Source organism: Lepisosteus oculatus, chromosome 9 (genome assembly GCF_040954835.1).
Source record: "Lepisosteus oculatus isolate fLepOcu1 chromosome 9, fLepOcu1.hap2, whole genome shotgun sequence".
Lineage (NCBI taxonomy): Eukaryota > Metazoa > Chordata > Actinopteri > Semionotiformes > Lepisosteidae > Lepisosteus > Lepisosteus oculatus.
In genome coordinates this window covers 39,120,503-39,134,552 of record NC_090704.1, presented here as the reverse complement: position 1 = coordinate 39,134,552, position 14,050 = coordinate 39,120,503, and the positions used below count along the sequence as shown (strand labels likewise).

The 14,050-nt window shown below is 36.6% G+C and overlaps 1 protein-coding gene across 13 annotated transcripts in view; it reads right to left on the bottom strand.

Annotated features, from left to right (window-relative positions):
* rbfox3a (RNA binding fox-1 homolog 3a) overlaps window positions 1–14,050 on the bottom strand; it is a 513,805-nt gene that overhangs the window by 252,511 nt on the left and 247,244 nt on the right. For 11 of the 13 annotated variants that reach the window (XM_069194511.1, XM_069194509.1, XM_015356549.2 and 8 more), the window contains one exon: window positions 12,934–13,012. The exons of the other annotated variants lie outside the window; for them this stretch is intronic. In XM_069194511.1, coding sequence (XP_069050612.1) covers window positions 12,934–12,955 — 22 coding nt within the window. In that variant the 5' untranslated portion in view covers window positions 12,956–13,012. The remainder of the gene's footprint in view (window positions 1–12,933; window positions 13,013–14,050) is intronic. 13 annotated transcript variants of the gene reach the window in all.

The following is a 14,050-nucleotide window of genomic DNA, read 5'->3' as shown; positions in this document are numbered from 1 at the left end:
CTGCAAAGTGGCCAGATTTTCAAATTGTATATTATTGACTGTTTTGAAGCTTGACCAAGTGAGTTTGATGTAAGGTATCAGAGGTAATGATATCTGAGCCACTACAATGCAATGACCAGCACTGCTCTGGACATTAGCCAGGACTTGCAACCATTAGTCTACAAAGAGGCCTCAATGGCTTTGACCTTGTTCAGTAATGGCAGTGTCAGAGCAGATTAAAGCGATACTCAACACCATGTAGCGCTTAACAAACTCATTGCTTTCCACTGCTGTCTCTTTGGCTGAAGGTATTCTCACAACAACTTTGATATTTTTATTCAAATGTCCACGGTCATTTATCATCTTGGAATGCATTCCAAACACATCTTTACAGAGCTCTCAAGAGCAATAGGAACTTCCTATGAATTCCAATTTAAGTTTAGCAACTGTTAAATCTTCTTTACTTTAAAACTCAGCACACACTCTCAAGACAGTCATAAGAAAATACTAGGGAATGGATAAAGAAAATAATAACAAGAAGAAATAACAAAAACAACTACTTGACACAGTTGAAACATTTTTTATAACATTTCTAAAACTGAAATACTGTACACATTAATCACATTTTAGGGCATGACTAATACTTTTTTCCAGTTTGAACAAATGTGAAGAATGTTATTTTTAATCAAAAGTACTTAAATCTACTGTAGCTTTCAATGACTTGAGGCAAATACCATTAAATCAACAAAAAAACACATTGCTGAGTATGCATACTTGAAACCTGATGATTGTTTCTTTCAACTCAATCCATCAAATATGGCTGTAAACAAAGTACACTCAAAGGTTCAGATATTAAGCAAAGAGTTTGTTTCCGGTACATCATGAAAGACAACTTTAGATCTCTGAAAGAAAATACCCTTCCATAAAAGCAATACAAGAAGGGAGCTAGTGTCTGAGAAACAACACCCTTCACTGAAAAAGTAACAGTGTCTGGTGAAAAGCACGTGTAAAACAAAATTAATGTACCACAGAGACAGAAGGCATACCGTACAAAATTGGCGAAACATCATGATTTTTTTATTCCAAATCTTATATTAATGGACTTACTGTATGAGATGCACTTTACAATGTATAAATATTGCAAATTGCATTGATACAGTATGTCCACATTAATGTTCTAAATGACATAACAGTGTCAGAGGCATGGCAGTGCAGTGGTTAGCATTTGTGCCTGAGTTCTGAGTGTTGAGGTCCAGGAACCAATTCCTGGGATTTGTATGTTTTCTCAGTGTTTGCCTGGGAGTGCCCTGTTTCCTTCCACAGTCCAAAGACATGCTGGTATGATAATTGGCTTCTGTAAAATTCTCACTGGTGTACAGTATGTGTGTGCAAGGGTGCAATGGACTAGCGTGTATCCTGCCTTACTCCCAGTGCTTTCCTGGATAGGGTTTTGACGGCTGGAACTCGACTGGAACTCTGATGTGATTATATACAATTTTTTTGAAAAGTGTATTTTAATGTAGAACACATGGCGCCTTTCATGAAATGTGCACAGTACTTAAGAGGTTATGCTGCAGAATCTTTGAACTTTTTTATTTAATAAATTACATCCACGTCTCAAGTTTCATTTTTATTCATTGGAAATATTGACATCTTATATAGATCGATGAAACAGTTAAAGTAAGTACAGACAGCTACCTTTCAGCTACAAATTCTTCAAGGTTATAGCAGCTAACACTATAAATAGAAAAGGTACTGAGTCTTTCCTACTTAAGTTAAATACAATAGTATGTTCTTGAATCATAAATACTGAACTGATGAACAGCAGTGCCTTTGGGGTCCATTTGACACTGCAAAGTTCTACAGCAATTTCTGAAATAGGAGGTGGAATAAATCAGTTGCTTAATGTTGCATCTTCTGACCTCTGAAAGGATGACACTGATACAAATTTCTAGCTTTGCTAGAAAGCCAAAAAAGAGTAACATTTAAAAAAATCAAATTTACATAAAAAAATCCTGAACAGGGTTACAGCTGGAACAAGGCATACCTGTTGATGCCAATTTATCACCGCAACTGAAGCAATTAATTTTTTACAACTTATTCCTGGTCTTATTATTGCACTCCCAGCAAAATCTCTTTAGGAGATACTTACTGCACACTGAGTGATATACAATAGATAGCTGGTTGGATAATCAAGGACTTCAGCTGTCAAATGCCACAACTAATCCCAAATTCATCAGAAAATTGAGGAAAGAAGGGGGCAGCATTATACTGACACACTACAAAACATGGAAGAGAAAAAAAATCAAGTTTCAGCTGAATTAAATATGGAGTTATAATACATATGCAAAGCTTTTATATTAAAAAAAAATACATCAATATTAAAAACTTGCTGTGTATTGCACTACATCAATAGAGCCTGTACCTCTCTCTGTCTTTCGAACTCCCATTCTCATTCGGATAAGTTATTCTTTCAATAAAGTCAACAATGTCTAACTCATCACAATTAGTGGAGCAAAAAGGAAGTGTTAAGCATTGGTGCATGGGGTTTCCAGAATTCATAGGCTGCATTTTTATAAAGAAGAATACTTGAAGCCAAGTATTCAAATATTCAGAAATCTGAATTCAGAACTCAAGGAGTCATTTAAATGGAGAAATTATAGACTACCAAGAAAACAGAATCATTAGACAAAACCGAATTTAGAAACATGCAGAGCAGAACACATAAAACACTTCTTCACACAATAAACTGGTATTCTGAAATAGATGCCCTAGTCAATCTGCAACCTTTTAACAGGTGGGATGCAATTGATTAAATCCTTAGATCATTAAACAAATTGCACCAAAAGAGTCAAGAATCTACAAATTCAGAAAGTCTCATGCTCTTGTATTTACACAACTAATTCTGAAGTTAAACATTGAGAATTAAAGGTATAGCAAAACTGAATAGTATTCCATCTCCTTTAAAGCCCTGTCCAACATCATGCACATAAACAGAAGGAAAAGAATAGAAGACAAAAAGCTGTAGGTAACAATCAATGGTGGGATTATGGGATATTTACATTGCATTGCAGATCATCTTGCTTCCAAAGGATGCAATCCATTAGAAGTCTGTAAGGTGATCAAGTTTGACAACTGCAAAGCAAAAAAATCACCAATTGACAATGCTGACTGGAAAGTCCTGGGAAGTCCTAACCCTGATGCTGTTCTGGGATAAGGAGGGGGAAATCCATTGGGATTGAACATCCTCACTGTGAGCACTTAGCTGAGACCAGACAGAGCAATTGGAGCTGAACTCCATCTTGCTGGGTTCAGTAGCTCAGCAATAACCAGTGATTGGGTTCAGCGGGTGGAACAAAGGTCTCGGCAGAGGGTGAGAGCAGAGGACAGTCCTCTTCAGTCATATGAGGGTTGCACTAGTGATGTGAAATTTAATGGAGGGGCACATTGTCAGGAGCAAGGTAAAGGAAGATAGTGGCAAAAATCTTAAAATGAAGAAAATCATTCTAGGTTGTATCATGTGGTCAGTGTATGTGTAGGGACAATTTTTTGGGGGGTATCCTGATATACAGTACCTTATGGTGTGACAGGGGTGTGGAGGGAAGGGTTTAGGGTGAATCTCCGTGCTGTCATGTTTAGAAGGTGCAGATGTAGAGAAAGACTCTGCATTAGCTTCCAAAACCATCTCTCCAGCCACCCTGATCATCAGTTAATGTAATGACAGGCTGTGGTGCCCCCAAACAATTGGTGAGATAACTGTTTTGATTGCAGTGAAATCGTTCGGCTTGTAGCCCCTGCTCTCCAGCGACATTGCTCTGTGCTGTGATGCTAATTCTGTTTCCCGCATCATAAAAATGAAAATCAAATGCCTGCAGCCCCCTGCTTTCCCTCCCCCACTTCTTCCTGCCGTGTGGGGTGAAACTAAAGATGGGTATGAAGGACGTCGATTGAAAAAGTATTCAGTGTGCAATGGAGAGGGTTAAAGAGGGGGTGCACTGATTGACATTAGCAAAAAGTTTCTAAAATATAACACTGCCAGATGTTTGACAGTATTAAGCACTTCTTGCATAGTGCAATCAATAGACAAGAGTCCTGGGTTACTCTGGCACTAAGGAAACTGGGTTACAAAATCAGATTTGTGATATAAAAGACAATTAAATAACAAAATGTGCTACAGTAAAATTGTGATAAATTAAGACACTGCTTGCAGTTGGGTTATCTGCATAATGTTACAGTATGAATGTCATGAAATTCTAAGAGGGGAGGTAAACCTTTGATTGCATTTCAATATGGATCAATGCCATTTAAAATCAAATGTGCTTGCATTTGATCTTATTTCAAATAATTTTAATTTTAATCATGAATTCAATATTAAAAAAACATGGCAAAACAATAAACAAATACGTATTTGGGTCACATTAAAACAATTATACATTGTTAAGGTTTACGCCATGCAGAATATTAGTAGATTTCCTTCTTCTTACATCTTCTGTTAGATTTTTTTTCTAAATAAACTTGTGACTTCAGCATTTTCAATCTTTTTTTAAAAGGTTTTGCTTTTTTTCCTGGAACCAAAAGCCCTGAAAATCAGCCTGTGAGCTGGAGGTCGGAGGGGAATCCCCTGAGCTCAGAGGGAAAACTCTTTGCAATCACAGAAAGAACAAACAGAGCTCACCTGTACTAAACAGTATACTGTAGATCAAGCCACGGTAATTCGTATGGTAAAGGAATCATTTTTTTAAAAAACTTTTTAACAACAAGTAGGGACTCCAAATTTGACTTTCCATGGAAATTAAAAATACAATCAAACACTTAAAAATATCCTCTAAAAGAACAGAAACACTTTCATAAAAATAGCCTTATAAAAGGTTTTGGGGAATATTTAATTATCAGAGATAATTATCAGAGAGAGTTTACACACTGTCTACTCATAGAGTGCATGTTTTAATGTTTCGTAATCAATTTTAAATACTCCAGTGAATTGGGACAACACTCACGTTCATTTTATAATGGAAGAAAGCTAAGATTTAGAACTGGCTGCCCTCTAGCCTTGGTAAAATCTGGATGGTCCTGCCAGTATCAGTGGGGAAGACCCAACACCGCTGCCACAAAGTGTCCATATCACAGCTCTGCCATCATGTCGCTGTTTAAACACAAGAATGCTGCTGCAACAGAGGTTGAAATGAAAAAAAACAACCAAAAACATTTAATGTGGAAATGCTTTTTTTTTTTATTGCAGCTTCTGGTAAATGAATAAATACATAAATTAATTAACTAATTTAACAGAAGGAACCAAAAAAAAAAAGAATTCCCAGGCTTATTTCATACATGCCAGGATTAGGGACAGCAGCAGAGAGAGAATTAAAAAGGGGGGGAGGTGGGGGTAAGCTGTTATTTGTAAATAATATTTAATTAATGAGATTTTTAAATAATAGATGGGCCATATGTAATTGCAGGCGTTTTACGATGGCAGCTTCTGCGTTGCAGGGCTCTTTCTCCCCTTTTCAATTACAGCTCCGGAATAGGAGGGAAAAAAGGGGGCCTAGTGGAGGCTGAATTAAAGAGGCTTTTTGTCGCGTTTAATATCAATTCATTCCATGGACTGCTGACACAGCCAGCTCGAAGAGCTCAGGATTTATGGCTCCCTCTAATGGGCATGCTCCGAATCAAATTCCTGCCGTCAGCAGAAAGAAGCTGCCGTCTCCCTTTTAAAGACGCAGCCGCCTTCCACTGCGCTTCAGTCCACTCCGCTGAGTATCGCAGCCGCTGACAACAGGGGCGTTGCTGGTCAGCTGTACTGCATTGGGCCATTAGAATAGGGAACACAAATAGCTCCCCAAACAGGGAAACAGGGAAAGGGTCATAAACAGTAGCACTTTCTTAAACATACAGAACGCGGCCAAAGGTGAGTAAAGCAGTCTTCCCTTTTCTTTTCCGCAATTCACAGGATTCCAGCCTTGGCTAAAGAAAAAGTATGCTGCGTTATTTAAAGAGGAGTCTTGATTCACGCCTTTCAAAGTGTAAAACACCGCTAGATTTTTTTTTTTACTTCAAAATCCATCATAGTCTACAGTATGTTTGTGATAAGGAGAGGGCTATTCTCTTCCAGATGAGTAAATCTGGCCAATTAAACAATTTGTACTGTACAACATATATAATTTCCACATATACTGTATACGTATGAAACTGGATCAAGTGTTGAAAAACAAACAAAAAAATAAAATCTCAGGAAACCTTCCTGAAGTCTGATACAATTTCAGAAGTATCACAGTCGCCAAGTACAGGGTAATATTACACTTCTGTCCCAATCCAATTGATGTACTTCCAGATCATACAACATGCCACCTTGTATGAAAGCCTTAAGTAGTATTTACAGTATTTGCTGCATTGCATGACTAAAGATGAGGTTTGTATGGATATCACACTGTACAGAACATTGAAAAGGCTTCAGCAACATGATCGACATTTCACTTTTTGCGCCAATTTTTCATTCTTCCCTAAACTCATAATAGAACTATGCAGGGGTTAACATGCAGAAGCTGCCTTGACTCCTGACTTCAACAGGCTTGGATGTGCTTTACTCATCTTTTAGAGAGTATACCTCACAGATACTGAGAAAATGTTTAAGCCAGCGAAAGTGAAAATGATCTCTGATAATGCTTTTCCAATAATGGCGCTGGATAATGATGATAATGCAATGCGCCCATGTTCCTGCACTAATAATTAAGAAACGAGCTTTACTTTAGCTGTTTAACTATTTTCTCATTTTAACACTTCTAATGCATCCCTCCATTTTCATTATACTTCTGTATTTCATTAAAGTTTGTAGTAGTTTGATTATTCTCATTAACACAACCTTATTATTTTTATCAATAATTTGGCATTTAAATTCAAACATTTTCTAATAGACTACATATTGTGTCTACATTACTCTTCAGTCTCATACATCACAGCCAGTAATGTATTTCCATACTTGGGAGTGCTATTTTGTTACAATATCCATTATAATCCATAATAAAATATTCAACCCGCCTAGCAATCAAAAAGTCCTCTTAGTGCCAGTGATTGAATGAATTGAGCAGTGAACCTAATAAGACAAAGTACAGTGCTGTCATTTGTTTGCAATGTGCACGGATGTTTCAACAGTTCAATATGTTATTATAGATTTGCATTGCTTGACCCTGTGCATGGTTGTTCCTTGTTCTATTGCTAACCATAAGAAACCAGTCGGGTTCATTATAAAATAGCTTCAGCTAAATTAAAGCTCCAGTGTCCCACCGTCAAGTTTAATTTCCAAGATAAAATATTGGCCTAACTCCCTGGTGTCTGTTTGCTTCATTGTTCCATGTTTAGCTCTGCCTTCTCTGCACTTTTATTATTATTAAATGAGATTATATTCCTTGTTAGCAGACCTTTTATGTTGATTCAATCGCAGCGTAGTTGTGTAATTGTAGCCGAACACCTCTCCAATGTTTCAAAGTAACTGCCATCTTGCAATGCTGTAACTGCTTCCTTGTTCAATCAGCCACTACAGGGAAGTGTGCTGATAAAGTGCATTAGAAAATACCTCCCTGCAGGGAAGTTATTGATCAACCTGTGACCACAAACAATAAAACATTTTGAGGACTTTTCTCTGTTAATTGTTGCAGAAAGGGCTTCAACAAAAAGGTTTTCCAAGATTTTTAATTTATTGCCCATTCATTTTAATTCCCACCGTGTATAAAATTTTGGTTCACTTTTACGACAATGTAAATATACCTTAAACATTTAATATTTATGGTCATAAACCTTGCAGTGAGGCCTCAACTAGCCATAGCGCCTACAGGGAAAGCTCAATAACTGACAATAATTTAATAACATCCATTCCAGCTAGAACCCATCCTTTGGAGGAAAACTGAATGTCATTGTAAAGCACCTGATATTATGATCCAGTGAACTTCATTACACTTTTTAATGCCATTAAGCACTTTTTCTGTCTCATCTGATTTTGAGTTTGTACAAGTATAAATCCCAATTCGTACATCATATCCACAAACAGGCCCTAGTGCTTGGTTCCATTCACATGGAAAAACAGCATTTTTTAAAAAGAAAATGCCACAGTGGAAGGCCACTCTTTGACCCATTTGTAGAATCACACCTGCTTTCCTCCCAGGTACTGTACATTCACTGTGCACGGTCTCAGGATCACAGCAGGGATTTTCAGATGGTAGATGGACTCCATCAACAAAGAAACATAATATACTTCCAGTCTTAAGCATTCTAGGTAACCACTGATCGTGGATTTGTGTGTCTTCCAGGGTACATCCTAGAGAAAGTAATCGCTACCGCAGCACTGTTGAGTCTCTTTCTTCCTACACAGTACAAACTTCAACATGTGTTTTTCCTTTTTAGCTCTAGTCAGAAAGAAGGTTATGAATGCACATTAATGTTTATTAAAGTAAACACTTACAGTAGTGCAAATACATATATCTAGCAGAAATGACAAATCTCTGTCCAGGTCAATTGTGAGATGTCAAGATACAGTAACTAAGATCTTTTCAGGATCAAACTGAAACAGAAAAAAGCCACATAAAATGGTCCCTGGCTGCCGTGATTAATGTGCAATGCAGAGATCACAAAGATTTGTGTTCTTTTTCACTGTTAGAATGCAAATTTAAAAAGCTTTTTATTTTTTCAATAAAAACAGCCACAATGGTGTACACATTCTTCCCATGGTCAATATAAAATCAAAAATGTTATTTCCTTTAAATAAAAAGAAATGTATACATAATTTCAACTGTATTCAATATATGCACCTAATGGAAAACAAACAAAATAGCTGCCAAATGCTGTAATATTGTCAGCTTATTAGGATATAGTTCATAGAGGTCATAGAGACATTATTACAAAGTGGTCTCAAGACAATATCTAATAGCAAACTGATGTATACACTCATAGTCAATAGTTTTTAACCCTTTCCAGGAAAATAACTTTCTTGAGCCCTGACAGCATTTCTCAGATCATACCTCATAAAATGATAAAATACAAAAATGAAGAGATTAGGAGTGCAAGAATAAAGAACTTCATTTTAAATATAATGCTAAAAAGTAAATAATACAGGAAATGCTTTGAATAATAAATCATCCTCAAAATAAATGAGTTCAGCACACACATGCAAATTCCAGAACTCAAAGCATTCTCAATAGGATGCTGAACAGAAACAACAATCTTTGTAATAATAAGATTTATTTTAAGTAGGATATTTGAAAGCAATCATTTCAAAGCTTACAATACATGAAAAGCACATAAATAAAAATTAAATTACAATTACAAAGGTACATAAGAAAACTCTAGCACAAAGGACAAAACAATCACAACAAAAAGCATTTGTAAAAAGTAAATCTCATTGTTAGATTTGAAAAATGCCCAATGTGGCCGATTCACAGAGTTCTTTGGGGATTGTGTGCCAGAGCTCTGAGTACAGATCGTAAAGTACAGACAAACAGTGTGCCCACAGAGTAGAGACACCAGCCAGATACTGAGGTGCCATACCATTCAGAGCCTTGAACATAAGCCTAAAGAGTTTAAAGAACTCGAAAGAGCACACTGATGCAAGGAATCCAGACATGTGCTTTGACGACTAATGCATGATTATGTCAACAATAGAGGGAGTCCTTACACATTTTCACAAGGATATACCGTAAAATATGAGGCATATTGGACACACTTGACCATCTAAAAGACAGGACATCTTACAGGATGTTGAAACAAAGTTTTTGAGTGGAGAGCAACACCAGGTTGTTTCAGTTGAACTTAGAATGAGAGAAGTCAACATTGTAAAAGAGCAATAAGATCCTCACAGTGTTATTAGGCCTGCTACAGAGAACCTAGTAAAATGAATGAAAGGCGGAAAAACAATCAATAAATAATTCCAGCAGATACAATGATGATCTATGAAACTATGCCCCGAATTTGCTTTATGAAAGCAAATCAGTTCCAATCAATGCTTGATGGAGGTCACAATGTACTTACTGTGCATGTGTGTTGTTCTGGCAGATAATATGGAACTATCGCTACATGTTGATGTTAGAGTCAAATGACCAGTGTGCCATGTACAGTACAAGGGAAAGGCAAGTTGATATTGGTTTAGTTTGCTTATGAAAGCTAACTCAAGACAGCCAAACATGGGTATTGCAGTGAAAGATACACAGACCCTAATTTACTGAAGAGGGAGAGACAACAAAGAAACAGTGCTATTGTGTGAGGAGAAGGATCTAGGGACCTTGAAACGGATATCTTTCTTTTAGACCACAGTCCAACAGGCTGTCCCAGCCTTCAGATTGGCAAAAGCGACTTCTCATACAGTGAAGAAATCCCCAGCAATAAAAGACTCTATCTGGTGAAGACTTCAATGCTGTCCAGGTTCCAAGGAGCGTACATTACTCTAACAGCACCCAGTATCCCCATCTACTGTCTCCTCTCATTGTATATTTTCATTGTGCACCTCTTGTGTATTTTTTAGATTGTTGTTCTTCTGTAAAGTGCTTTGAGAAGCTACCTTTAAAGGCACTATATAAAATAAAGTTTATTATTATTATTATCTTCCTGGATTAAACTCTTTTTTTTAAGTGGAAAGAAAAGATATTCTGTAATTATTATAAGCTGCATATTAATGACAATTTCCACAATGGTTTAGTGAGGTCAGCAGGAGATCTGAAGGTTGTGCGTTTGATATTTAACTTTAAAGAAGATTTTTTATATTTTTTTACCTAGCAGTTACATAGCACAAAAACTATGAAAAGGACAAACCGGATTTCCTATTATGGCTAGTTGCATTTGGAAGTTAGTGTTCCAAGATTTATTTTTCCTTGCATTTTAGCCATACAGGAGTAGCTTTTCAATTTATTTTTATGTACTTATTTATTTTTTAAGACAGCCAAATTTCCTGTCAAGGCATCCACCTACTAGACTGAAGGAATGCTGCATCTTTAAAACATAAGACAATGATAAAAAAGGCTCATTTCACCACTCCCACACAAAATACAGGAAAATAATGTAGGACAGAAATGATTGTATAAAACCATGATGGTGACCTACTGAAGTAGCTTTCTCTTTTCCACAGATTTTTCTCAGCTGGGGGAGAGAAACAGTCCTCCAAAACAAAGAATCAGAGACATTTGAACATGTTTACTTGATTCACTTCATTTTTTTTATCTGTTTTTTAAGTCATCATGAATTTAATTACCTAAATTGTATAATTTTGGGGGCGTAAATTGTATCTGTCAGGGTGAGACTTAGCATACATGAAAACATAAGAAAGGTTCAGCCCATGTTGTTCTTTTGGTTGCAAGCGGTTTACTGTATGAATCCAAGGATTTTGTCAGCTGTTTCTTGAGGGATCCCACAAAAAACTGTAACAATTAACAACATCTTTGGACAATTAGTTCCAAACCCCCACAAACCTGTGTAAAAAATGCATTCAGTCATACTTGTTCTCCCTCTTAGTTTCTCCTTGTGTCCTCGGGACCTTGTCTTACTATATTGGGTTTGGTTACTACCCAGAATTCCCTCTCTGGACATCTGGTTTCACAGTCAGTTAAGGTCTCAGGTGGAAAGAGTTGTGGTAGAGTGAAGTGAGAGATCTCAGCTTAAAAACAGCCAAGCAGGTGTCTGAGAGGTATTCTAGCCAAAAAGAAAAAAAAAACACTGAATAAGGGCCAGACTGAAGAAATGCTGTTTTAATGAAGCTGAGGTACTTTGTTTCAGGTTGTACTGTGCTGGTTTCATGACCTGATTGTCTATTGAAAATTTATTTTTACCATCATCAACTAAAAGAAAAAAAAAGGTAATCTGACATTTTGGTCCCTGAGGAACTAAAATAATCAGCCTAAGTAGAAAATACGCAAAATACACAATAGGACAGGTGAAATGATGTTCAGTTCTACAGGTGAAATGCTGCAAACAAACCAATGTCAACTACAATAATTTATTTTTCATAGAATAATCAATTAGAACACAATCAATTAGTTACTGCAATTTCAATTTATACAGTATGTACACTGTATAACCTGTACCAAATTAAATTACATGGTATTACTGTACAGTAAAAATCTAGAACTGTCAAACAGTATACAGTATGTTTTAATTTTAATAAGAAAAGTTCAAAGTTACAATGCATAAAATATTATTTTAAGAAGAACTTAAAAGATAAAGTATGCTGTAGTAATTTTTCTAAATGATCATCTTTGGGTTTAGGCTTGTCTAGCTGAGAAATTCCTTTCCTTTGTCTGATTGCATTAACATCCCTAATATACAGTATCTGAGGGACAGTATTTGCTCTATTCCCATCTCTAATATTGTGTCCAACTTGAAGATTGTGATTACTGCCCATATTGGTAATATCCTGATACAGTATGTATTACTATATTACAACATTTAATTTAAAGGGTTATATGAGTGACATTTTTATCATAAGATTATCAACTACAACATCAGATCTGGAAGAATTTTAAATCAGACTATAAAGCCATTGACCAGGTGGTAAAACATTTTATACCGTACCAACCAAATAAAAACAATACACTTCTCATGTAGGTCTGCAAAATATTTGCAAAATCGTGTTTTAAATGCTGACATTGTTACAGTACAGTATGTATCATCACAAGAAGCAGCACAGAATCACGGGAGACATATCACAACATATTCAGCAAGTAAAGATCCTATAGGATAACACACAAACCACTTTCCATCAATGGAGTGCTGTTTCTCCATCTAGATCATCTAAGCAAGTTTTGAACAAGAGAACAAAATGGAAATTGTTCAACCCTGAATGTATTCTTCCACAAGCTATCATATTTCTTTAAACAAAAGAACGTACAAGTTAAACCATTCCATTCTTGTCACTAGCCCCCAGTTCTCTAACCCCCCCCCCCCCCCCCCCACACACACACACCACTACCAAATAACAGCACTGACCTGCCCAGCTGGGGGTCTCCATGTATAGCAGGCTGTGCCGTGTGGTGTGACTCACTTCTGCTACAGGTAGCGCTGACCCCTGCAGATGAGATGATGTAATAGCATAAAAGCACAGTAGCTACTAAAGGCTGAATGCTCAGCATCTTTTAATCGATGATCTGTTTGTTAAAGAAGGAAACAAAAATAAATATTTAAATACTTCGAACCAACCCCGGCTGTGGAACAATTCCGTGTGATACAAAGGCAACTAAACTATAATTATTCTGCGGTATTTCTACTTTAATGTTACTCGTATTTCAGGTCTTCCTGCCTTGCTTCAGTCTTAAATCTTCATAGACATACTGCTAATTACTTCTGCATATTTAAGGAAAGGTAAGACAGTCTCAGGCCCATTATATTTGTCTTTAAAGATTTTTGCCCAAGGTGGAGTAGGAATTAGTTCTGATATTCATGGGATATAATATAACTATTTAAACAGATTCGTTTTTGACAAACAACTAAAAAATAATTAGAAATGTAAGAAATATTTTGGTTTTTCATCATGTTTTCCGGCAGGGCCTCCTTTGCTTTCATTTAATTTCTAAAAACGAACAACAAAATGTTGCTTTCTTTTTCATCAGCATCTGCAATGCCAAGCGAGCAAAGCAGGGTTTTGCAGGGTTTGTCTATTCAGTTACTAGAATGAGAACCCCATAACTTTTTAGCATTTACATTGATTTTTCTATGTGTACCACAGCACTACAACATATCAGTAAATTGTCTCCCTTTAATTAAAACATAGCTTTTTTTAAAAAACAATCTGCGCTTGAAGTTAATAAGCTATCGGAGACATTGTTGATCCCTTCGTTTAGTGTGAGATGTTTTATGATAGGTGCATCACAGTGCCCTGCTTCTGGATTATACACTAATTCCCTCAACCAGCCCCCCCTCACTAAATGACTTATTTTGTTGTGCTTCTGTAGTGTAACTAATCATTTTCTAATCAACTCTTCAGGCACCAGAAGCAGCCAGGCGCTTCCCTCTGAGCCAGTCTCCAGTGCACTCTAATTATGCAGATGGAGGCAGGAGCTCGTGAAGAGAGGGGAGAGGGTCCTGAAGGGCTTTGATAAGCTCAGGA